The sequence below is a fragment of the Astyanax mexicanus genome, chromosome 12, assembly GCF_023375975.1.
Source record: "Astyanax mexicanus isolate ESR-SI-001 chromosome 12, AstMex3_surface, whole genome shotgun sequence".
NCBI lineage: Eukaryota > Metazoa > Chordata > Actinopteri > Characiformes > Acestrorhamphidae > Astyanax > Astyanax mexicanus.
Window position 1 is genome coordinate 21,787,306 of NC_064419.1, and position 25,268 is coordinate 21,812,573.

Genomic DNA, 25,268 nt, shown 5'->3' on the forward strand with positions numbered 1-25,268 from the left:
TTGAATTGATTGGGTCTTTCTGATCCCAAATGGTAAGAAGAATTTTAAAATGTTAAAATAAACTACTATAAGGACAAATAAGAACATTTTTTTCTGCAAAAACGTCTTTCTGTACGAAGACAAAGTTTAGTTTTTATACTTGTTCCTGCTAATCTCAAATAGCTAAAAGAAATAAAAGTCTAGGAATGCTCAGCCACCAGCTCCAGACTGCGAAATCCACTACACAAAACATCAATTACAACATCGGCCCACTACAGGAAAAAATAGGCTGATTTTGAGATTGAAGTCTGTCTAAAAAAAAAAAGTGATGCAATCTTTATATAAAAAAAATAACCTTATATTGTTACATTCTTAATTGTTATTCGCTTATTATTGCTTATTAAAAACACACTTCTGTCATCTACAAGACGTCATCTACAGTGTTTGACCACTTAGGTGCGCTTTTGCCATCATTGTTTTTGCTGCTTAATGTAAAAAAAAAATGAACACAAGGCATATCTCATTCAATTACATTCAAAATAATAATAATAATTCACTATCAGTCTTTGAATGCAAGCAGTGTAGAAATGGCCTTTTATTGTACCTCTTTGGTGATTTAAATGATTGGGAACAAACCATTTCATGGGAAATTAATAATTCATAACAGCAATGCTTTTTTAATTTAAAAACCTCTGAAATATAATCAAGAGAAAGATGAGGAGCCATCAAACCAAACTGAACTGCTTACATTTTTGTACCAGGAGTGGCATAAATTCAAAAAGCAGTGGGTAAGACTGGTGGAGGAGAACATGCCAAGATGCATAAAAACTGTGATTAAAAACCAGGGTTATTCCACCAAATATTGATTTCTGAGCTATTAAAAACTTTATGAATATGAACTTGTTTTCTTTGCATTATTTGAGGTCTGAAAGCTCTGCATCTTTTTTGTTATTTCAGTTCCTCATTTTTTGCAAATAAATGCTCTAAAAATGCTCTAAAAACCTATAAAAAGCAAAATCAGAGGAACTGATTCAGAAACTGAAGTGGTCTCTTATTTATTCCCAGAGCTGTGTATACATTGTCATTAACTAATAAGATGCCAAAACAGCTACAGACTGAATAATGAGTAAAAAATACTGAAACATCAAGAAAGATAATGAAAAAAATTATTTATTTTGCCTCTTCCTTTAACCTGGACCAGTCCATGTGGTCTACACTGGGCATGCTCCAACTTATTCTGGAACTCTAAAAGGCAGGTGATAATGTTAGGAGATGTTAAAGCTCTGACATTTAAACTGAGTCACTGAGAAATTTGAAAGTGCACAGATTGTCCTTTATTTATTTTATTTATTTATAAAATAAATTATATTTATTTATTTTCGTCCATTTTTGTCCTGGTCCAGTCTGCAATGCATTTTTGGAAAATGGTTTCAATCATTATCACACTCACACTTACTGATTTAAAATGTTAAGCTTTTCGTGAGGTCCAAATATTGGAGTTTGGTGTTTACTTGTTCTATTTTTTTTTTTCCTAGGTGATTTATTTTTTTGTGATGCTGTTCGGCTGTGATTTCATTCCAACCAGCCTGTTCTCCCACGGCACCATCATCTGAAGCACTGCCATCATACCAGAAACTTTACCACGTGTGCAAAATGGCAGCAGTGCATCTAGAAGTTTAAGATTTCTTGCGAAACTGAGTTAAGGTGGTGGAATTTATTGAATGTAAGAAAAAACTGTGTTTTTTTGTCAGGACTCTTTAAAAACATGCAAGTATTTTTTGTAATGCTAAACGAGGTGCATATAAAAGACAATTCAGTTAGTAGATTTATGTTTACTAAACTGTAAAATGAGAAAGAAAATGCATCTTTAAAATTGCAACCTGAGTTTATTAGACAAAAACTGGTGTTATAATAAAATATATCTGATCACCTACTTTAATCACACTAATTAGTACACATGGAATCGATCTGTGAAGTGGGGCAACTTTCTATGCCCTCTGTATGCCATTATCAGAGTGGGAGTGAATGGACAGTAGTAAAGGGCAGGGGATAAGTGTTCCTACTGCAGTTGCTGGACATGACCAGTGTGGTCCCTGGGGTGTGTTGTAGAACCGCAGGGGCCCTGGTAATATGAGGGTGTTAGGTACGGAGTGACTGAAGGGAAGGGGTTGTGGAACATAAAATGTAACTGGAGAGAATGGGTTGTAGTAGATAAGGGCTACTGGTGCCCCTTAGGGGCGAATGGAGGTGGGGGGGGTGGTAATGGGGAGAGACAGACTGGAACTCAGCCAACTGCACGATTCACTAAGCTCCCACCAGGGGAGAGAAAAAGACTGTGTGTGTGTGTGAGAGAGAGGGAGAGAGAGAGAGAGAGAGAGAGAGAGAGAGAGAGAGAGAGAGCCTGAGTGGGCGAGCTACGTTTCAGAGCAGATAGAAGTGTATCTATGTATATAAATATATGAAAGACTCTAGATAATACATAAATAAAAATTCTGAAATAAATGTTTGCATGGCTTAGTGTGTATTTATGTGTTTTTCTCTATTTTTGGGGGATTTGCTTGCTGTATAAGCATAGCAGAGGTTCTGCTGTGTGACTGGCTCAGTGGTGACAGGTACAGAGATGGATGAGTTTGTCTGGTTTAAGCACATAGACCAGGGGGCATAGCAAGAAGGGACCCCATTGAAAACATCAAGTTGCCCACCACACATTCACTGGCTTCATTTATTCACTGATGCAGATTGACTTTGTCACTACAGGACAATGAAATGGGACTTTTTATGGGCACTTACACGCTTTTAAACCTAATCTCTAAATACAGCTCGGGGTTAAATCTGTAAATATTGTTATATTTTTATATCTTCTCCAAAGATGTGGTGTTTAAACTCGCTATGCACTGATTCACATTCGCCCCCAAAAATGTTTTTTTTTTTTTTTTTAAGTGATTGAGGATACACTTTCAGCTTTGGCGTCTTTAAACTGAAGCATTAAATGAATCACTTTCAGCACTCTTATGATGCTTATTGTTATTGCTAATGTTTGGTCCATATCAGCGATGCTTTCTTGCTCACTACATCATCAAATAGCTTTGAAGGCCCATGCAAACATTATTTTTTTATTCATTCCACACCCACACGCATTTTAGTGTGTCCCATCTCCTGAGCCAAACCTTCCTATTTTGGGATTGGCTAGTATTGTCTATTGTGTTGTGTGATTGGCTAGTGATGTCCTTTTTAATCAGGAATTGGTTAGGTATGTCAGTCCTGACTACTGATTAGCCATCTCTCCTAACCTGGAATTGATTAGCTATTACAGTTCACTCAGGCTACTGTGGCCCATCCCCTGCATTATGGTTGGACAATGATGTCCTTTTTTTATGTCAGCAGGGCCAGGACAAGGTGAGACATGTGCTGATTAGAAAACACAGGTGCCAAAGGAATTGGTGTCATAGCAGAACAAATGGAATAATTTGAATACAAATCAGAGACAAACTATTATGTACTAGGAACAGGTGTCTTACTTTAATTTAAAAAAATCTTTTCTGCAGATAATTCAGTCCAGTTTAAACAGTTTGTAGCATTAGCTTACTAATTTTAAATAAAGCATCAGACAATACAGCATAAGGGCCCTACATTGCCATGCTCATGGCTCAGTGCTTGATCAGACTAGTAGTGTCCATGCTGCTTTGCATTGGAATTGTTTAATAAACTGTAAAAATACATTTCAAGGCAACTTACTGCACTAGATTTTGAAGTTATGAGGCCAACTCAAACTCAATAATTTGCAACTCAAACTCAATCATTTGGAAGAAACTCACCACTGGTTGTGCCAACTAGATAATTTTTTTTTATAAGTATAAAAACTTCAAATATGAAGTCTCAGAACTTTCACCTTGTTTTTAGCTGGCCTAATTTAGGTTCTATGAAATATATATTGTAAATATGAAAAATGTATTGTAAGTTCTGCTGACTATCCTTTAGGATCAACAAAAAAAAAAGTTGCGGCAATGATATAATTTACATTAATCAAATTCATGTAGCGGGCCCAACACTATAATTTAAGTCAATGTAAGAGCTGGGGTCCATCCGAGGGCTTCTTCGGCTGCCAGGGGGAGGTCTCAGACAATGGGCGAAAGAGTCTAAAAGCGGCGAGAGTGATCAGTTGTAACGCGTAAAACGCGTCAAAGAGTCTAAAAGCAGAAAGAGTGCACAGATGTAGGGTGGAAAACGGGCCGGATGCCGGCTTTTTCTCCCAGCTCTATCCACAGCAGGTGCCGTTTTCCTGCCTGTGCTTGGAGTGAGACTGGACGGCATAGCCGGCTTTCTCCTCCCTTCTAGAGTTTCCCCTATCCCTCTCTCTCTCTCAAGTCTGTGGGAGCCAGGGCTGAGCGTCTCTCTGATCTGCTGTCCTCTCCCTCGCTCTCCCTCGCGCTCACTCTCTCTGTCCAGTGAGTGTGTGTGTTTTTTGTTTGTTTGTTTGGTTCCTCCTTTTCCCCTGGCGGAACCACAGCCCAGTCCACAACCACCTTTTACACTCCCTGTTCAGTTCTGAGAAGTCGTTTGTTTTGTTTTCTATCTCTCCCCCGGCCTATAAGAAATGGCCAGGTTTCTCTGGCCAGCTTTGTTTACTCTCCTTTTTGCTCACGCTCCGCACGAGTTCGGTTCTGCCCTCTCTCGGGTCTCCAACCGTTCTCAGCGTGTTTTTTTTTTCTCCGCACGTTTTCGGCCTTTTGTTTTCCACCTGTGTTGAGGGGTTCATGTCGAGTTTACCTGCTTTGTATTCTGCTGCTCTGCACTTGGGTTCTAAAACCTTCTGGGCTGGAGAGCTAGGGCTCCCTACCCATTACAGTCAATTTAAGTTAGCAACTGGAAATGGGAATGTACAATTACATGTCAGTCCTATTGTCAGTCATAAGCTTGTGTTCAAGGGCCTGGCCAGGATGTGGTCACACTCAGCAACGCAAAACATAGTAACTTGCTCTTATAGCCTTCAACACTAAGGGACAGTTACTATTATCACACAACATTATCACACACACATCACATTGTCCCACACCATAATGTTATGTTGGACCGCCTTTATCTTTGATGGCGGCACACATTCACTGTGGCATTGTTTCAATAAGCTTCTGCAATATCGCAATATTACATTCAGTCCAGTGTTGGATTAATTTTCCTCAAGATTCTGACATTGGCATTGTCATCTTAAAACATACCCGTACCATCAGGGAAAAAGAAATCCATTGATGGAATAACCAGGTCTATATTCAGTATATTCAAGTAGTCAGCTGACCTCATTCTTTTAGAACATACTGTTGCTGAACCCAGACCTGACCAACTGCAGCAACCCCACATCATTTACTTAGTTAAATCCAGGTGGAGACTTATTTTTATGCCAGTGTATTAAACCCAGAAGAAAGCAGCCTGATTACACCCTGATGGTAAGTTAGAGGTGGGAGGACAGACCAATATGCAAATAGTTGTTGCCAGGAGCGAATGGCCAATAACAGGTCAACCCTTGCAGAACTGGTCAGTAATTCCTATTTAACTAAAGAGACAAACTGAGCATGTGAAAAGAAATTGGCCTGGCTTCAACTAATGTTCAACTACAATTTGTACATTTTACCAAAACAGACTATTTAGTGAGATCAACTTTTAACAAGAAACATAATAATGTAATTTAGGCAATCTGTTTATAGCTTATAAAGTTAATAGTTTACTTCGCAATTCAATATTGTCTAACTCTGCTGTCTTATGACTGGTGAGTTATGATTGGCTATTATTAGTGACCACCCTGTTTTGCTATTGGTCAGTAGTTTAATGTCAGTAGTTGTCCGGGGAGCTGTATAGCGCATTGGTCCCGTTCGGTTTCCCAGCAGGAGCTGTTTAATTGATTTAAACGCCTTGTCCTTGAGGCGCTGCTGCTCCGCTCCTTCACTCGGGGCTGTCTGACATTACTCTCCGGCATTAGCGCTGCGCCTCAGACTGCGGGTCTCCTTCACGTCCTCTTCCACAATGAGAGAGAGAGAGAGCTACAGTCTTTAGCCCAGAGCTGCAAAAATAATTATTAGCATCTTGGAACAAACAGACAGCACCCCCCACCAACATCTCTAACACACACACACACACACACACTTCGCCTCGCGGCCCCTGAGCACCCCCCACCACCCCGCATCCTCCTCATCTCCCAGTCTCCCTTTTTGTTTTGCCACGTTCAGCTTTTAATTTATGCAAAATTAATTGATATATCTTTTATAATTGATGTGCTGTAAAATTAACGAGTAATTTATGTAATTAGTCAATTAAGGATAATTCCAGCATATGCTGCACATGCCCGGAAGGTGCACTTTACAACTAGTTACTGGTGCAGGAGTTAAACGCTGAAATCCCGTCTAATGAGTCAATGCTGCGCTCCAGCCTGCTGCTGTCTGTTAACACTGCCTGTGTGTTATATAGACTATATGTGTGTGTGTGTGTGTTGTCAGCGTGCTGCTGTCTGTTTAAACTGGCGCTCTGGGTTTGTAGTGGGAGCAGGTTTAATATTGATCTAAAGGACGCGCGCGCGCGGTGCGTAAAGCTGCGCGTGATCTGTTATTTTGCGCATCAGGGACGAGTCAGCCTAGAAGCGCTGTAATCAGACCACCAAGGCCCCCCAGCCACCAAGGCCCCTAAGCCAGCAAGGAACCCCAGTGCCCCTTAATTTTTATGTAGTTTATTTTTTATTATTTTCGCGCGTTTTCCATTAGTACAATTACCACACAAAAAACACAAACAAATATTTAAATGCTTAAATTAAATAAATATAATGCACACATTTATTACGTTTCTTGAAATTCCGTTTCTGAACCTCATTTATAGGTATATGTTTAGGTATTTACATCAATGTTTAGAGCATTTATTTGCAGAAAATGAGAAATGGCTGAAATAACAAAAAGGTGAAGAGCTTTCAGACGTCAGATAATACAAAGAAATTTAAGATCATATTCATAAAAATGTTAAGGGTTTAGAAATCAATATTTGGTGGAATAATCCTGATTTTTAATCACAGTTTTTAATGCATCTTGGCAAGTTCTCCTCCATCAATCTTACACACTGCTTTTGGATAAATATGCCACTCCTGGTGCAAAAATTCAAGCAGTTCAGCTTGATTTAATGGCTTGTGATCATCCATCTTCCTCTTGATTATATTCCAGAGGTTTTCAGTTTCGTAAAATGAAAGAAACTCATAACTTTTAAGTGGTCTCTTATTTTTTCCAAAACTGTACACTCAGAAAATGCCGTCATGGGTATGTAAGGCTCATATTTGTACAAAATGGTTTTACAACTGTTTTTCAGAGACACAGTTGGACCTAAAGTATGCTGTACTTCACAGTACATTTCCACTTTTTGTACATGTGGTAATAAACCTGCTAAGGCATTGTATGTGTGTGCAGATAGATAGATCACACTTCAATGATGGACCCCGCCCTCTCTCTCTCTTTCTCTCTCTCTTCATTAATCTAATTCAGATCGACCCGCAGGACCTATGGGGGACTAAAAGGCCAAAGGAGCAATTGAGGGAATAACCACACACACATACGCACAAACGCACGCGCGCTCACACAGGAACGTACTGACATTTGTTGATTTTGTTTTATTTGTTTGTTTTTATTTGTTTTTTCATTTTCTTAAACATTACCCGCCAATCAATAACACAAATAAATAAAATAAATAGTAATAATAAGAAAGACTAAAAAATTATAACGAACATTCCCACTGTTACATCGTTAATTCGGGATATTTCTAGAGGAATAGATAATATCATAATAAATAAATAAACAGAGAACAGAGAGTGCACATATAACTAAATAGTATTTATATCTGACTGTAGAGCTAAAGGTAAATTCTGTAAAATTCAAAGTCAGATTTTTTAAAATATCTGTTTTCAACAGTCAATTTTATTTATTTTTTTGTTAATTTACAGGCTGTTTAAAATATATCTTTAAAATGCATGTGTCTAAAATACCGTAATAAATACTGAGTTGGAGCAAATTTGTTTTTGTTTATTTAAGTTTTACTTTTTCGATTTACTTGTTTATTTATATGCTTATTTTTATGTTGTTATTTTCCAAAGTCGAAGGTCGTTTTTAGTATATGGCTAAAATGTCAGAATTCGTTTAAGCATTTACTTTTTATTAAAAAACAAAACAAACAAAAAACATTTATTTAGCATTTAACAAATGTAATTCCAGTTCAATTCATTAAGTATCACTGTTAGGCAGACTCGCTTATTTTTCTGTGTAAAAACTATTTATCAGCATCATCTTCTTATGATTGTTATTCAAAGCGCGCATTATGGTGCTTTGTGCGCGCTCTCATTGGTACGGATGAAGCCCCGCGTATGTAAAACGCACCCCCACCCTCTCACCCCCACCCACACATCCCACCGGTTATCACCCATCTCCTCCCCTTTATCACCCCTCTCCTCCTCATCTCTGACTCCCGCCGTCTCCATAAAGCTGCTGCCTCCTTTTTACGCGCAGCTCCGTGATGCTCGTGCGCTCCGGCGAGGGCGCGCGCATGGCACGCGCGCAGGAGAACTTTGAGGAAAGAAAAGTCTCCAAGTGTTGAGTGTGAGTGAGCCTGGCGCTGGTTTTGTGTGTGCTTTAAGGTCTCTGTGAACTGTAGGCCAGACTTGTGTTTTCTCAACTGCTGTGGATGTGCTAGGTGATGGATGGTTCTGTCTCCAAGTGGAAGATTGTCTTTATGAGATCAGCTACATCACTAACTGTCTGACACTGCTCTTCAAATCTGCATTCATCCAAGAAGAGGCAAGACCCTCCTGAACTCTCGGTGCCATGCCTCGGCCGGGCAAGAACTCCTACAGCGACCAGAAGCCGCCTTACTCATACATCTCGCTGACGGCCATGGCCATTCAAAACTCATCAGAGAAGATGCTGCCGTTGAGTGACATCTACAAATTCATCATGGAACGCTTCCCGTACTACCGCGAGAACACGCAACGCTGGCAGAACTCTCTCCGCCACAACCTGTCTTTCAACGACTGCTTCATCAAGATCCCACGACGACCCGACCAGCCTGGCAAGGGCAGCTTTTGGGCGCTGCACCCAGACTGTGGTGACATGTTCGAGAACGGGAGCTTCCTGCGGCGACGGAAGCGCTTCAAGGTCCTGCGGGCAGAGCACAAGACTGCCCTGCATCCGTATCACCCACACCACCACACCCAGCAGCACCACCCACACCACCACCACCACAGCCACCATCCGCATCACCCAGCCAAGCTGACCGCCACTCATCCAGACTACCTGGGAGCTGTGGGGCGACTCTCCTCGCACTTCCAGAGCTATGCCCAGGCCGGCGGCTTTAAGCATCCCTTCGCCATCGAGAGCCTGATTGGACGAGACTATAAAGGTGTGATGCCCATCGCCTCTGTCATGCATCACTTAGGGTACCCGGTTCCTACCCCTGGTCTGGGCGGTGTGGTCAACCCTGTGTGGCCCCACATGGGGGTCCTGGCCGAGCCACCACCCATGTCGACCGAGTACCCTCACTTTGGGGTGGCCGTCAAGGGGCTCTACCACCATCCCGGAGGTGCCAACATGCCAGCAGTGCCTGTGCCCATCAAACCCACCCCAACGCTGGCTGCCATGCCTGCTCTGACTAGCCTGTCCCGGCTCGACAGAGAAACAACGGATCTGGTGGAGGACAAGAGTGGAACTCTGCATGCTGCCCTGCTGTAGTCTTCAATGTGATGGAGTTGCAATGGTAGGTAGTAGGGGTGTAAAGGTGCATCTTTATCATCATAAGATAAGACTATTAAAAGTAGGGTTCATCAAAGGTTTTTTAGTATAAGTTCTAAACACGTTGTCTATATTTATCAATTTAAATAGATAAATGGTTCTTCATATAGAGGAAAATTACCACAAACCGTTGCTACATCCTTAAAAAATGGATTCCTCAAGGTTTCTTTAGTGAAGGCAAATTTGGAACAACTACTTGATAAGAAACTGTGTCATTTGAGTATTCAGTTTCTGGTCATGTCAAAATAATCTAATCAAATGAATTGTAGTAGATTTGGAAATGCCACAATCTATTAAATGTTAACTAGGGGTGTTCACTGTTATCTGAAAAGGGCAACAGTTTAAATCCAACTGAGGCCAACTGCTTAAAAAGTAGCATTCAGGTGTATTTGAGCTTTTTTGGAATGACATACTGCAGTCACTCAGTCTGTGTGATAAAAAGAATGAACACCCTTGCGCTGAAGAATCATAACCAAACCCAATCAATGGGAGGTCAGAGATTTATACCCCTAGCACCTACTGCTTCAGATACTGTGGTACTGACAAAGCCACTGGGAGTGAACAGTGTAAACTTGGACACAGCGTAAGGTGCTGCAAACTGTATTGTATTTATCTCTTATATTGTATAGATTCTTACTTGAAGACTAAGCGGACTCTAAAAAAGATCCTGCAGAGCTTATATTTATTGTATTTATTTCTCAGCCTTGGGAAGAGAATCTGGACCCACTGCACTAAAATATGGGGGTTCTTCAGTAACGATAGAACCATGACAGCTAAAAAAAAACATTTAAATGTTTGTCGCTTGGTTATAGGTTTCATTTATATAGAATAAAAACAACTTGTGACTGGTTTAAGAAAGGGTTCTGAATACCAAAAAGGGTAACAGAGCCCATTTTCAGTACCTCAATGTACTGACACTATGTTATATATTAATTTTTATCAGGGTTGTTTTTCCCAAACATGGGTTATACCGAACCAACCATTATATTCTGAGTTTCTGTATAAAAGGTCGAGGCTTCATTCCTGTCTGAGAACTGACCCACAGTGTACAGATCTTCTGGTGTTTTTTTTCTATCATGGCACTTCTCTGTGATAATCTCTAGCAGGGATAACACACGTGTGATAACAATCATCTTTAAACCATGGTTTTCTGGTTTTTTTTTTTGTATCTCTTATTAATTGCAGAAATGATATTTGACACACGGCACTGCTTCAACTCTCGGACTCATTCTGAATTATTTGTGTGTGCTGTAAATGTGTCAAGACTGTATAAAAGCAGAAAGATAACTAACAGAGAAAGTATTTGTACATATTCTGGCATGCCTCGCATGCGTGTCTGCCTTTGTAAAGTAAAGAAACTGCTCTGGAATGCACTGTTTTAGGAAGAGTGAATTATGTTATTATGAAATAAACCCAAAGTCAAATGTGAATCATTTTATATTAATATACTGTATAAATACGCAGATGTAAATGTTACGATATTCTATCTTCAAAATGCTCACTCTAATGACCTGCTTCAAAATGTGAATACTATTTTATTGTGATGTTTACTAACATGATTTTCACCCTAGAGACCTTAGAGCCTTAATTCCACATTTTAAGATAATCCAAATATAATGTATTTATTGATTTGTTAAGCTGACACTCAAGCAGGGGAACTCAGAGACTTTGGTGTGATAACGTTATTCTATAATTCCTTTGAAATATTTATAACAAGATGTTTTGTAAAATAAATATAATTTGATTTAAGTTTCAATTGTGTGACTTTTTTCTTTTATTCTTGCTTTGTATACTGACAGTAATAAGAAACATGTAGGTATTCTGACACATTAATATACATACATAATGTGCCAGAATTCCTTTTCAATATATATATGTTTATATGTGTGTGTGTGTGTGTGTAGTGCACTACAGTACAAAACAGTCATAATTTTTTATGTATAGACACTCAAAATTTATTTACAAATGTAGGCTAATAAGCTTAGAACAGTCTGTAACAGTGTAACTGTACAGGGAATGTTTTACATACATTCCACTACATACTAAAACAAATCTATGAAAATAATCTGTGTTGTATGTGAATACTTATGAAGCAAATACTCTGATCTTAAAATAGATTTTTCATTTTTAGAACGTTTTTAGTAAAGCTGAACATTATCAGCCTGAAGGAGCAAAAAGTGCCTCACTATTATCTCTGTTTAAAAACATAACAGTACCTGTTGCTTCCAGGCACTAGAGACAGTTCTATTTCTTTTAGGTTTTATGTTAGTCACAAAAGCAAAAAAAAAAAAAGCTTTAAATGTCTATAATGACAGTGATGGTCTTTATCTATTACCTAAGAAGCTGCTACACAAAGCTAATCAACTGTTACTGGTGAGTTAGCATTTTCAGTTAGCTGCCATCAGACTGGTGCATTTCTTACACCACACAGCTAACTAGCCAGCTCAGTGCTAGCTTTAATGCTGCTGTTAGCTGTCAACTTGACTTTTAATTTGGAGAACACTACTTTATTTTTAATAATTTAGCATTTACTGTGCGCTAAACTTAATTATTGCAGCTGTCACACAAAAAAAAACTCTTTACAGGAGGAGGAAAAAACTCCTAACTCCTAAATGTCTATTTGACTATTTATCACCACATATTGACACAAAAAAGTGTCAAACAGCTGCCAGATTAACATCATCTCAAAAAGTAAAAGAGTAAAACATGGACATTTTAGAAAAATATGCAAAACTAGTATTTCCTGTGTTATAAAACGTTACTCATTCCAAACTATCAGGTTTTAATTTGGTAATTGTCCTAAACTACCATTTATTCTGCGGTAAACTATTACTTATGCTAATCTAGCACACTCCTAATTGTGTTTTATTACTTATCTAATGACATTTTTAATCATCTTTAACATCTCTAACATTGCTGACATTTTATATAAAATGATACACTGTTTATTTCTAGCCTAAAACAGTGTAAAAATGTTTTTTTTATAACCCGAAGTTTCTGTGTCTTCAACATTGTCGCAACACTGAAATGCACTAAATGTTCTGAAATATACAATGTAATGTGTTTCACTGTGAGATAATGAATAATGGAGCTTTATTGAAATTTTGTAATGTTGTCAAAAGGTAGTCTCATAACCAAGAGGTTGAAACAATGGTGTCGATGATATGTAAGCAGTGCAACCTTTGGGCAACATTTTAGCAATGTTGTAAGTATGTACACAACATTACGGCTACTATGTGTGTTTAGTGGAACATACCTCCCCCAATATAAATGGTTTAAAAATAATTATTTTAACACATATTCTAGACTGACTGTGATTTTAGAGGCATTCCTCACCTCTGACTCATAAAGTTCCCTTTTACAGAGGGTTTTTTGTACCAAACCACTTTGACTTTAACATTTTAAGTAGAGCTGCAAAATTTGGTAAAAATGTAATTTTTTAAATATCGGTATATATTTAGAAAAGATTAAGCATTTGCTTAGAGGATCAACTATATATTTTTACAAAATTTGGAACCCATTGTTATCTCACTTTGAAAATATGCAAACCATCACTTTAGACTAAGTGAAGTTCCAAAATTATTTTCATCGCACATCTCAGTGTGCGGAATCTGTACAAGACCTCCCCTGCTGCATGTTTTTTTTTTTCTTTCTTTTTTATTTTAACCATAAGGCAAATCAAGTTGGCTATCGGGGATTAGTGGTGGGTTGATAGTGTGAGGTGTTTCGTTTTTTATTTTTGTTTTGGGAAATTATAATGTACAAATGTTATTTGATGCTTGTCTTTTGAATACCTGTTCAGTTAAATAAAAAATAATTATAAATAAAAAAATATCTGTATATATCTCAGAACAAAATATCACAAATGTTATTTTTCTCCAGTATTGTGTGGTCCTAATATTAACCATTTAATTTGCAGAGATTTAAAAAAAAATATTGGTGAAATTCCTCTTAAGGCAGTGATAAAGTTCAGCTGTAATAAGACAAAGTTCAGCAGGGACCTTTCCTAAACTCCTAAACTTCTTACGAGTGAAAGTTAGATAGTGTGTGCAAGTGTGTGTGTGTGTGTGTGTGTGTGTGTGTGTGTCTGCCAGTCACAAACCTGCAAAGATTCAAGATCACCCCCTGACTTCAAAAGCAGCCGTTTGATAAAGTCGTTTTGTCTTGTTGGTCTTGACATAATTTCACCTTTGAAGTCCATGAGCTGGTCCTCTTCACCAGACAAAAGCTGCCAGTCTGGAGGCCATTGAGAGTGTGACTGTTTAGCATGGCAAAGGCACACTCGTACACCTACACACACACCCTCACGCACACACACACTCACACCGAGAGTGTACCCAACCTGCCCCTGAACAAATAATTTAGATGCACAAGTGGCCGAGTGAGGTGAAAACTACACCCACGGTGCCTGTCTTAGTCAATATTGATGAGGATCAACCTGCCTGCTTTCTCTCTTTCTCTCTCTTTATTTTTTTTTCTTTCACTCTCTTACGCACCCAACTCTGTGTACATCAGGTCCACATACTTAATGAATTTTTATTGTTAAGGTTATAAAATCATACGTAAATAAATCAAATAAGTGTGCTGTACATCTTCTAGAGGTTTTAAATTGTGTAGTCATCTTATCTAGTGAAAGTGTCTAAATCCACTGCCAAACTTTCTTGCTTTTTCTAAAAGAAATAACTCAGATTGTTAGGATTTGTGTCATGAGACACTGGGTTTAAATTTGAAATTCTAGATATTGTATATAAATCTGCCTGTTTTTCTAATTAAGACAAACATTTCTTTATTTTAAGGTTATAGACTATTTTTTATGGCAGTATGCAGTAATAAATGATTGCTTGTTTTGAAGTTCGTCTTGTTTCAGTATGGTAAACTACATTTAGAATTTTCTTATAATGGATTTCAATAAAGAACAAGCAGCTTCAAGCAGAAAATGTTACTATTTTTAGATTACAAACTTGTTCATTGGGCAGTACAAAGGACTTATTATCAGAAATATTTTTGTATAGTATTTTAGTAAACTATAAAAAGCATTTTTCTTGCATACAAAAAACAGCTTAACATAAAAATATCTTTCTATTAGATTACAAGCTTGATCATTGGGCAGTATGCAGTACTTGTAATTGGTATAAGGTAAAAGATACTGTAGGTATAGTACCTTGATTGGCACACTTGTGGGAAGAGAACCTGAATAGGTCAGTTTATACTCCCAAGATGGAGCTGAACATTCAAAGTCACACAAGACATGAAAGAAACCACTGTTCATCTCAGTTCAAACCAAACATGTGGTCATATCTTATTGCGGTTAGAGTACTCTGACTTGACAACGTGGACAAGAGTGTTTTTTCTTTCTTTCTTTCTTTTTTTTTTTTTTTTTTATTACATTTTTTCAACATGGAATTTTTTTAAACATTAATTATCTTATAATTATGATGAATGGGAGTGGGGTCGTGGTGAAGTTGGTGCTGTGATGCATGTTGAGGGGTTGAATCGGATATGAGATATTATTTTTAATTATTCTGACTTCAGCGGGGCTGGAGGTGACACATTCGACATGCTCGTCTTTAATGACCAGAAAGACCCGGCCTTTGTAATGAGCAGCTTAATTCATTAGCTTCCTCATCACCGTCGGCCCCAGCAACAGCACCGCAACTTAGTGCGACATTATATTCCACCGGTCAGGCAGTAAATTTAGCGCAGATTGGTCATATTACAACAGAGGTATTATCTAAATTGCTTAAAACACATAATTGCACTGATAGATTCAAGGTTTTAATTCGTCTGGCTTTGGAAATTAGGCTCATACGCCTGGTTAAAGGCTCCACTGATGGAGAAGTGCCTGTAGACTTGAGTGCGGTGGTCCTCTGCACCCTGTTACCACTGTAGCTGTAAAGCACTGCCGCAGAGGGCTGGGCACTTGCATTATAATGAAGTGCAGTTCATTGAATTAACACACTGTTTAAGCAGACTAGAGTAATATTCTGCTGAGAATCCAGTGGAAGTTAAATGTTTGGTGTGCGTTAGTTGGGTTACTGTGACCAAAGCACTAGATCTCATTTGCTCTTACATACAAATTTTCAATAAAAAACTTGTGTGCATAGTTTATCAGAAGGCTGCACAGTCTTTAATTAATGCAGGATTTAAACTACACAACTTTGCGAGCGTCAGCTTCTCTAAATCTTTTAATCAGGACTACATATTTCAAGAACCCCAGAAGGGTCTGTCTGCTCTCCAATAAAATGATTTGTCACAAAAACAACTACCAAGATCTGACGCAATGCAGCGTGTTTTTTTTTTCAATATAGTTAAACAAAAAGTTGTTACTGTGCTGATTTGCAAAGAAAACACACAGAAAAAAAGAAGATGAATGAGATAATGTACAGCTTTGAACAAAAGTAAGATACCACTCAGTTTCTCTGATTTTGCTATTTATAGGTATTTGTTTGAGTAAATGAACATTGTTGTTTTAGTCTATAAACTACAGACAACGATTTTCCCAAATTTCAAACAAATATATTGTCATTTAGAGCTTTAGGTAGCACCTGCACAAGCCACAGCACTATAGGTAAGTAGCTGCTATCTATTTTTCTTAAATACATTTTAGTGAATCAATCAAATGACATATTAGACTTTTTCGAATTAGCCATTCCACATTAAATGCTGCTGCAGCGACAAATAGTCTTCAGAAGATGCATTAATTAGCCCTTTATAATCAGCATGTTCAGCTTTTAAGGTGGTACAGATCATTCAAATAAGAATCCAGGCTTAGTTTTTTGTGGACTGTAATTTTTGCAGAAATGTAAAAAATGTATAAAGCACTCATATGCTACAGGCTCATTGTAACATATGTGAACATTGAAATAACAGCTGCATGCTCTGTAGTAGTAAGGAATTAGGTGCTTATATATGAGTAGTTCTACAGTAAACTCAAATAATGCAGTAAATTAATACATTGATGTTCAACCTTGAAGGTAATATTCAATTTTTTTTATTTGTTTGACTTGACATGATTTAAAAAAATAGAGTTTATTTGCTGTTCTAATAAAAATTATATGCTGAAAAGATGAAAACATATTTAAATGGCATACTGAGGATAAAGATTTTGTGCTGCCTCTGAAAAAGAATGCCTAGTTTTGCAATAAAAATGATGATAGAGGATGAGATGTATTTATACAATTTACAATAGACATGAAGCTCACACAGGTTGCCAGACTGACACAGAGTGTCAAGCTAAAAAAGTCTTACTCTGTAACTAATCAGTGAAAATATAGTACATTTTAGTGTCCAAAATGCCTGTTTGTCCTATCACTGAAGCTCGGTGATTACCTTATCAAAAGAAAAATAGTCAGCTTGCCTGTTTCCATGGCTTTGGCACACCGTTTGCGTGCTATTGTCTACACCTGGCAACCCTGAGTGTGGAAATGTGACTGGGGGAATGGCAGTGTGCAGATTCAGAGGCTACAAGCCACAAAGATTTCCGTGACATACCACACAGATTAAATAATAATAAAAAGAATACTGTCTAAAGCTCTGCTGTATCTCATGATACATCCTCAGAAAATATAATCCTTAATGTTCCTTTAAAGTTTCACTCTGGGTTAAACACAGAAAATAATTGGAAAACATTTTTTTTACAGTTTGGGGTAGATAGTTGAACAGTATTAAGTGTAGTATGTGTGTGTTAACAGTATAAAATATACTGTATCAGTATAAACAGTAGGAGTAATCTAGTTAATCCCTTAGAGATCTAAACTACAATACACTTCAAACCAAACTAGACATTCTGGATTTGCAGCCCCACCCTTTCACTTCATGATGCGTGGGTTGGTGTGATTCATGTATTGCAGTCAGCAGCTCTACAGTTACCAGCTGCTAGCGTTCAGCGAAGGCACGTGGGTGTGTTACTTCATCGCTGAGCTTCATTACTGGCCATGTATTTCTTGTCCGTGCCATGTTAACTGAGCCAGCCCCAATAAAAACCTGGTCCAGGCTGCATTAGCTAAAGAGTGGGGGTCACTCGGACAATAGAGAAGATTACAATAACTCTTTGTCAGACAGCACTTTTGGCTAATGAAATAGCCATCTCTCTGCCCCTTTAACAAGGTCCTCCACTTCCACAACATCTACTTTAACGACATTCAATATAGTAGATTATCTGACATTAGGCTACTTTTTATGATTACGTCTCATGAATTATTAAAGCAAAGAGTTGCTTTTTGGCAAAGAGTTCGTTTAGCTTTTGACTCCTTTAAAGAGAAAACTTCAGAGACTTTAGAGTCACCATGTCTTAAAGAAGCGGGTGCATGGTTATCACTATACCTCGGTCTTCAGTTTGGACCATAAATATACAAATATGGTTAAAAAAAAAGAGGAAAAGGGTCTTTTACAATGCCGCTAATTCATGCTAGGTTTTAGTAGCATGTCAGTGCTAACAGCAATGCACCGCAGTGCTTAAAACACCAACATTTGAATCTTGTAAAAGACACAGAAGCACCAAAATGAAATGCTGGGGGCCTACCTTTCCCAGAATGTCAGGGAGTCTCCTTCATTTTAATAAAAGGTTCCCAGATCTGATGCCCACAAATTATAAACAGTATGTCTGAAATCACTCTGTGACCCCCATTCCATTTAACAAATATCGTCAGAACACAAAACACAAAACACAGTTTTAGCTGATTTTTTTTTTCATTTTATTTTCCTCTTTTTTCTTTACTGAATACGTAAAAAAGTCTATATGTATGTCTGTCTTGCATGTTCTGTCACAAATGAGTGTTTTTTAACACTTAAGTGTTGCTACTCAAGTCACATATTCACATGAAATTCACACAGAGAAATGCAGCCAGACATTTTTCAAACAAACATATGCTAAAGTTGTTACCTCCTGTGCAGCTCTTACCTTTATCTGGAAATCAGCCAGTTTGTGAAGAGTCTTTAAACTGACACCAAGTGTAATATGATGAACTTTACTGAATGTCTTGAGCTTACACTTGTTGTTTGTCATTCCCTGCTGGCTCTCTCCCCCACCCCCTTCCCTGTGGGCCTGCCACTGTCGTTTATAAAACTGCTTTTTGGCATATGGGACATTCCAGGATTTTGGTACATTTCAGGGGTGGTCACTTCTGAAAATTTGATCTTCAATTTGATCATTTTCAGTCATGTATTTATTAAATACAAGTAATAGATTATCAAAAAGTTTGATTCGTCAAGCTCAGGTATCAAAGCAGTTTTGTAAATTAGATTATGCAATATATTTGGTAACTTACAGTAACAGGGTTGTGAGTAACAGGGTTGCAAATCTAGGCTAAGTTGTGGTTTACCCCAGGAACAGATGCTAACTGTAAAATTTAGCTATGTATACAAGATCAAGGACAAACATGGTTATATAAGTATATAAAGAAAAAAATGACTCTACTCATTATTAGAGTAACAGGGTTGCGTTCACTGAGTGACACACACAACTTGGACAAACATATTTGGAAAAAAAAGCTTGAAAATTGTTAGAGTACTTACTCTTGGTCTTGCCATGTGGGCAGAAAATGTCCTTGTGATGTCACTTCCTTTGTGGCAGTAGACAAATATTTTTAACTCTTTCTCTGCCAGGTAAAATTCCTTATGGTAACAGGGTTGCGTGCATGTTGTGGGACACAACTAAATAGCATAAAAACTGTAACATGCAATATAATGTAGACCAAAGAAGTTGTTTTCATAAGTAAAGGAGATGCATATCAACAATATACAAGAGGAAGTAATTTATTTAGAGCTTATTTTAATTGTTAAATTTGCCAAAGGAGTTGGTCATCCAATGAGTGGGACAAGAGAAAACGGCCTTTTGAAAGCTTATTTTTCCACCATATTTTACAGTTTGTCTTATAACAAGTACATTGTTCACAAAAAATACTCATTTAGATATTTTGGATATGTACATTTGAAATTTAAGTGGTGGGACAGGAAATTTACCAAAATCCTGGAATGTCCCATATATTTTTTGAGCTGCCCAATATTTGGTGCATCCCAGATAGAAAGATATATATTTTACCATGTGTGTAGAAATGTAACCATGTTTCTGTAGTTTCACTGCTCCAGACCTAAATACCTATATACCCCTCTAGCCCAAACCTTGCATTAGGCATTATCTGCTCCAGAGACATACTGTAATTCTCTTCATCTCTGTGTAAGTAATGGATGCAACTAGAGACTGTAAAAAAGATGGACGCTGTGTCGCCGTTCCCATTCATTTGAATAAACCCTCCCCTGAGGGCTGCAAGATGCAGGTTCTGCTGACGGTCTGTTATTGGTCACACCCATACAGTCATTAGTCCCACCCTGGCTAGGTGTAACCCAGCCCTTTTACAATAACCACACCTTTTTGAATAGAGCTGAATAACGTTTTAAAAAACGAATTCTGTCTTAATATAAAAATTGACAATATAAGCAGAGGTTACCCTAGCTGTCACATTTAAATAATGGAGGTAGAATTACAGTATATTAGGAATAAAACTTGATTGAAAGTTGTCTGTTTTGCCATTGAAACCTATGGGCATGGGTGTGGTTACACTGCTTTCTGTAACTGAACAGCAGGGGGCGCCCGACCTGTGGTGGCTTTACTTTTGAGAGATGATGCTCTGTCCAGTCTATTCGTACATAGTCTATGGTTGCAACTTAATGTAGCTGAATGCATTTAGTAGAAGGGGCGTCCTGTCCACAAACCTTTAGACATAAAGTAAGTTAATTGTTGCTGCTTATTGACTTCTTGTATTTGAAATTAACCGCATTTCTGAATTACAGGGCTGTTACTGGTTAAGATAAATGACCATATGCTCAAAAAATGGCAGGTGGATTTTAGTTTGAAAAACACTTCAGTATCCATGTGAGCCCTTTGTTTATAACCATTGTGTATGTGTATGTATGTGTGTGTGTGTGTGTGTGTGTGTGTGTGTGTGTGTGTGTGTGTGTGTGTGTGTGTTCACACGTTTATGGCATGTTCATCTTTCATGGGTACCGGTGATGAGTGTTGGGAGGTGCACGCATGGCTCATTTCGTGGTAATTGACTGTTTGACAGCGGTTAACAGAAAGGTCCTCTGCAGCGTCCTCTGCACATTCATCTCTCTATTAGAGCAGGCACTTGGGGTTTTATTGGACTAATTAAGACTGTTTTTATTCCTGCTCAGTGCCACCCTGGACCCGACGTGTGCCACCTCCCGCAGCCTGTGTGTGTGTGTGTGTGTGTGTGTGTACTGTAAATGGGTACATAGGCGAGTGGGAAAGAGGGGAATTGTTGATATGCTACATATGTTAATTACAATTAACTCTGATTAAACAGTTTGATTTCAGATTAGTGATTCTCCTGCCGATCCACAAACTCAGTGCTGCAGTAGGTAAGAAGCTCATGCTTGCCCTCTTGTGTTGATTTCAGCAGTGATAAATGTGGTTCTACTGAATTCAGGTTCATTAGATGTTTAAGCTGTATTAGTAAGATAAGTTATATCACATCATTTCTGTCCTGCATAAACCTTGCATCTTCTTTGTTGTTGTTTTTTACTTTTTGGTAGATTGTGAATCTGGCTAAATAATAATAATAATAATAATCATAAAAATAAAATTGATGATAAATGGACAAAAAGAAATGCTTTAAATAATAATGCATTAAATAATTTTCACATTGACTATCACTGAAAGTTATACTGTAAGAAAATTTGCCTTTATAGAGATAGAGAATTATGTCATGTTAAGCTTTTCAATAAAGAAACAGCCAGTAACAGACTACTGTTACTATCTAATTTATGGTTAGAAAATATCTAATTTATGGTTTATAAAGTATATATGGTTTGCATAAATGTGTCAATTATTAGAATTTTCTGAAACAATTTTAATTTTCAAGAGTTGATAAGGCTTGTCAATTTTATTCATCTGATAGTTAATAACAACTGCAAAATCTTATTTGCATATTGCAATGCGTACGATGCCAAAATCTTTGCACAGGTGACATTTTAGTATTTTTTTATGTCATAAAAGAGTAAGTGTGCACAACATTATAATTTCCTTAACTCTACACATTTATAGCAATCCAAGCAAAAACCTTTATGTTTCAATTCAGTTTAGATATAAACCAAAACAGTACATTTCCCTGTAATTCTTAAGTTATAATAATGTCATTCTATTAGCCAGAGCTATGCTTCAATTTGATTCAGAATAACTAATGGGATAATTCATTCAATCACTTAAAGGAAGCATATCTTTTGTTCTCGAATATATTTTCAGCTTGATTTTTAAGGAGAAAAAAAATAAATACACAGAGTTTATTCTTATGTAGAACAGAAAGGGGGATGTCTGATGTTTTGAAAATGATACAGTAGACAATAACAACACGTTCTTGCTTAATTATTGTAAATTTACACTTAAAGATTTCACACAATGAATTTCTCTCTTTACAAGGGAAAGAGAGCCTGAATTAAATGACAGTCAATTTACACGTTCTATAAAATTTAAATACATAAATAATGGATTAGATTGGTCAGCAACACTGTTTTACAATTAAAAAATTTAACACAGGCCTAAAAAAACAATTCTTACTCATTAAATAGTGGCACTTTCCAATAAAAAACAATCATCTCCAGTTTTTTTTTTTAGTTACTACATAATTTGAACACACAAATTATCACTTATACTGTGTCAAATACACTTGATGAATGGACAAACAGAAATTCTCAAAAATTACCTGAAATAAACTCATTTAACATTGACCTCTACTGAAACTAAAGAAGGGTTTTTTACTCTGTAAAGTTGCTGTTTTGGAGATGCATTTTTTTAATTGGACAGCGTCGATATGGTTCTGTCACTGTGTCAGTAGTTCAGACAGAGGTTTGACGCCGACCCCCAGCACTGCAGCCCTCCCCAGCCCAGAGGCTTTATCCAGCACCTTCACTCTAAGCGCCATCTCCAACAACCGGCCCTCCTGCCCCCCAGGCTCCGTGAAGAAGAAGTCCTCATTAAACACGGGGTTGCGGCAGTTTCTTATGATGGTGCTGTGCTGTCGCTGCAGCTTGCCAGGGGTCAGACTTAAGGTCAGGGCGCAGTGCAGGGGTCTGAGGTCACCGGACTCCCGCAGACCTTCCACAGAGACCACCCGGATTCGGACCGTAGGTAGATCTCCGGAGGTGCTGAAGTAGGATGCAGAGAGTCGAACACTACCTGTCTGGGAAAGGAGTAGGACGTGTTCACTGTGGAAGCGTTCCTGGCAGTGCAGCATGTCCATTGGGAACTGGAGGGGCGGGGCTAGTGTAGAGCTGTTAGGCTGTTGGGCGACTGTTCCTTGGCGATTGGCTTTAATTGGGGTTACCTTTACATTTTCGTTAAGAGTAGACAGTGTCTTATTTTCCTTATGAAGTGATTCGGTTGATGCCAAAAGGGAACCCAGTTTGCGTCTGATTGGCCAAGAAGGAGGAGGTGAACTGTGAGGGGAGGAGTCAGCAGAGGAAGAGGTATCACTCTCCACGCTGCTTGCCTTCAACACTGTAATGGAGGGAAGTTTTGGCACCACCCTGGTGGTCACTCGCTCCAGCTTGTAGTTGGTGAACGCCGAGTGGAACAGCGACTCTTTACGCCTTGTGTTTGGACTTTCAAACAGACCAGACTCATAGTTTTTCAGAGCAAACGGAACTGGCTTTGGACCCCTTCGGCCCTCCACAGTGCTCTTCTTCAAATCTGGTTTGGTTTTAGGGGTCAAATCAAGTTTTGGTGGAAATTTTAGACCACAGTCAGGTATCTTTCCACCAAGCAGTTGGGAAACTGTACTTTCCGCAGCTACAAGTGAGCGTCTGCTAAGCCTGGGAGGCAAGAAGAACTCAGGGATCTTATCTGGTGTCAAAACGTTGCTGTGGAGTTTGTTGAGGAGGTTTGCTTTCGCTGTGATCTCTTCTGAGTTTTTGCTGACCAGTCGACTGATCTCCAGTGGAAGGGTCTCAGCAGTCTCTTGGACTTTCCGAAGAATCCACATCATGCCAAAATAATCACCCAACCCAGCTGGACCTGATAAATGAATGAATGAAACATATTAGATAATGAAAATCATCAATACAAAATAACGTAATTCTACCAAAGCACTTTGTGGAAGTACCTTCAAATTAAATATTTTCTACATACATATAATACATATAATAAATTCTGTAGCTGCATTCCAAAGTCTAGGCTGCAGCTGAGATGACCTGTAGTTTTTAATCACAGAAGTACTGAAGTAAAAAAAAAAAGAAACCTACGTATAAAGCCAAAAAATGCAGTCGACATTTGGCATGATTTAAAGGACACAACTGATGTATCCTTTTTTGCCCTTAATTACCCAGAATTCTCTACCAATGTACAACTTGAAAGGAAAAAAACACACCACAAAAAATAGGCAATATATACAGTGAGTCCAAGAAGTATTTGATCCCTTGCTGATTTTCTTTGTTTGCCCACTAATAAAGACACTATCCTTCTGCACTTTTAATTGTAGATATATTCTAACATGGAGAGACAGAATATCAAGACAAAAATCCAGAATATAATTTTAAAGAATATATTTTAATTAATTTGTATTTCAATGAGGAAAATAAATATTTGATCCCTCTTGCCAAACACACTCAATACTTAGTGGCAAAGCCTTTGTTTGCAAGCACAGCGGTGAGACGTTTGTTGTAGTTAACCACAAGTTTAGCACACACACCAGGGGGAATTTTGGCCCACTCTTCTTTGCAGATCCTCTCTAAATCATGAAGGTAGGTGGGCTGTCGCTTGGCAACTCTGACCTTCAGCTCCCTCCATAGATTTTCGATCGGATTGAGGTCTGGCGACTGGCTGGGCCACTCCATGACCTTAATGTGATTTTTCTTGAGCCAATCCTTTGTTGCCTTTGCTGTATGTTTAGGGTCGTTATCATGTTGGAAGACCCAACCACGGCCCATTTTCAGATCCCTGGCAGAGGGGAGGAGGTTGTCCCTCAGGATTGTGCGGTACATGGAGTGGTTGCAGGACGATTTCTGACCGTTCTCAGCATCATTGCCACCCCACGAGGCGAAATCTTCTTTGGAGCACCGGGCCGAGGTCTGTTGATTGTCATGTTATACTCTTTAAACTTTCTGATAATTGCACCAATAGTTGTTACTTTCACATCCAACACCTTACTAATCTTTTTGTAGCCCATTCCAGCTTTGTGAAGGTCAACAATTCTGACTCTGAGGTCCTGTGACAGCTCTTTGGTTTTACCCATGTTGGAGACTTGAAATCTGTGTGATCTGTCTGATTCTGTGGACAGGTGTTTTTCACACAAGTGATTAGTGAGAACAGGTGGCTTCAGGTCAGGTAACAAGTTGATTGGGAGTGTCTAACTGGTCTGTAAAAGCCAGAACTGCTAATGAATACTAAGGGATCAAATACTTATTTCACTCCATGAAATACAAATCAATTAATATATATTCCTTAGATTTATTTTCTGGATTTTCTTTTTAATATTCTAT

General features: G+C 38.2%; 2 protein-coding genes across 2 annotated transcripts; one reads left to right on the forward strand and one right to left on the reverse strand.

The window, feature by feature from the left end:
• Window positions 1-8,554: 8,554 nt before the first annotated feature.
• On the forward strand, window positions 8,555-11,498 carry foxb2 (forkhead box B2). The gene has a single exon (XM_022663578.2). It carries the CDS (start codon window positions 8,814-8,816, stop codon window positions 9,714-9,716), a length of 903 nt encoding a protein of 300 aa, XP_022519299.1. The 5' UTR covers window positions 8,555-8,813; the 3' UTR covers window positions 9,717-11,498.
• A 10,625-nt stretch (window positions 11,499-22,123) lies between these two features.
• On the reverse strand, window positions 22,124-23,804 carry LOC103029345 (C2 calcium-dependent domain-containing protein 4C). The gene has a single exon (XM_007260165.3). The coding sequence runs from the start codon at window positions 23,774-23,776 to the stop codon at window positions 22,613-22,615; it is 1,164 nt and encodes a 387-aa protein (XP_007260227.3). The 5' UTR covers window positions 23,777-23,804; the 3' UTR covers window positions 22,124-22,612.
• Window positions 23,805-25,268: the final 1,464 nt, after the last annotated feature.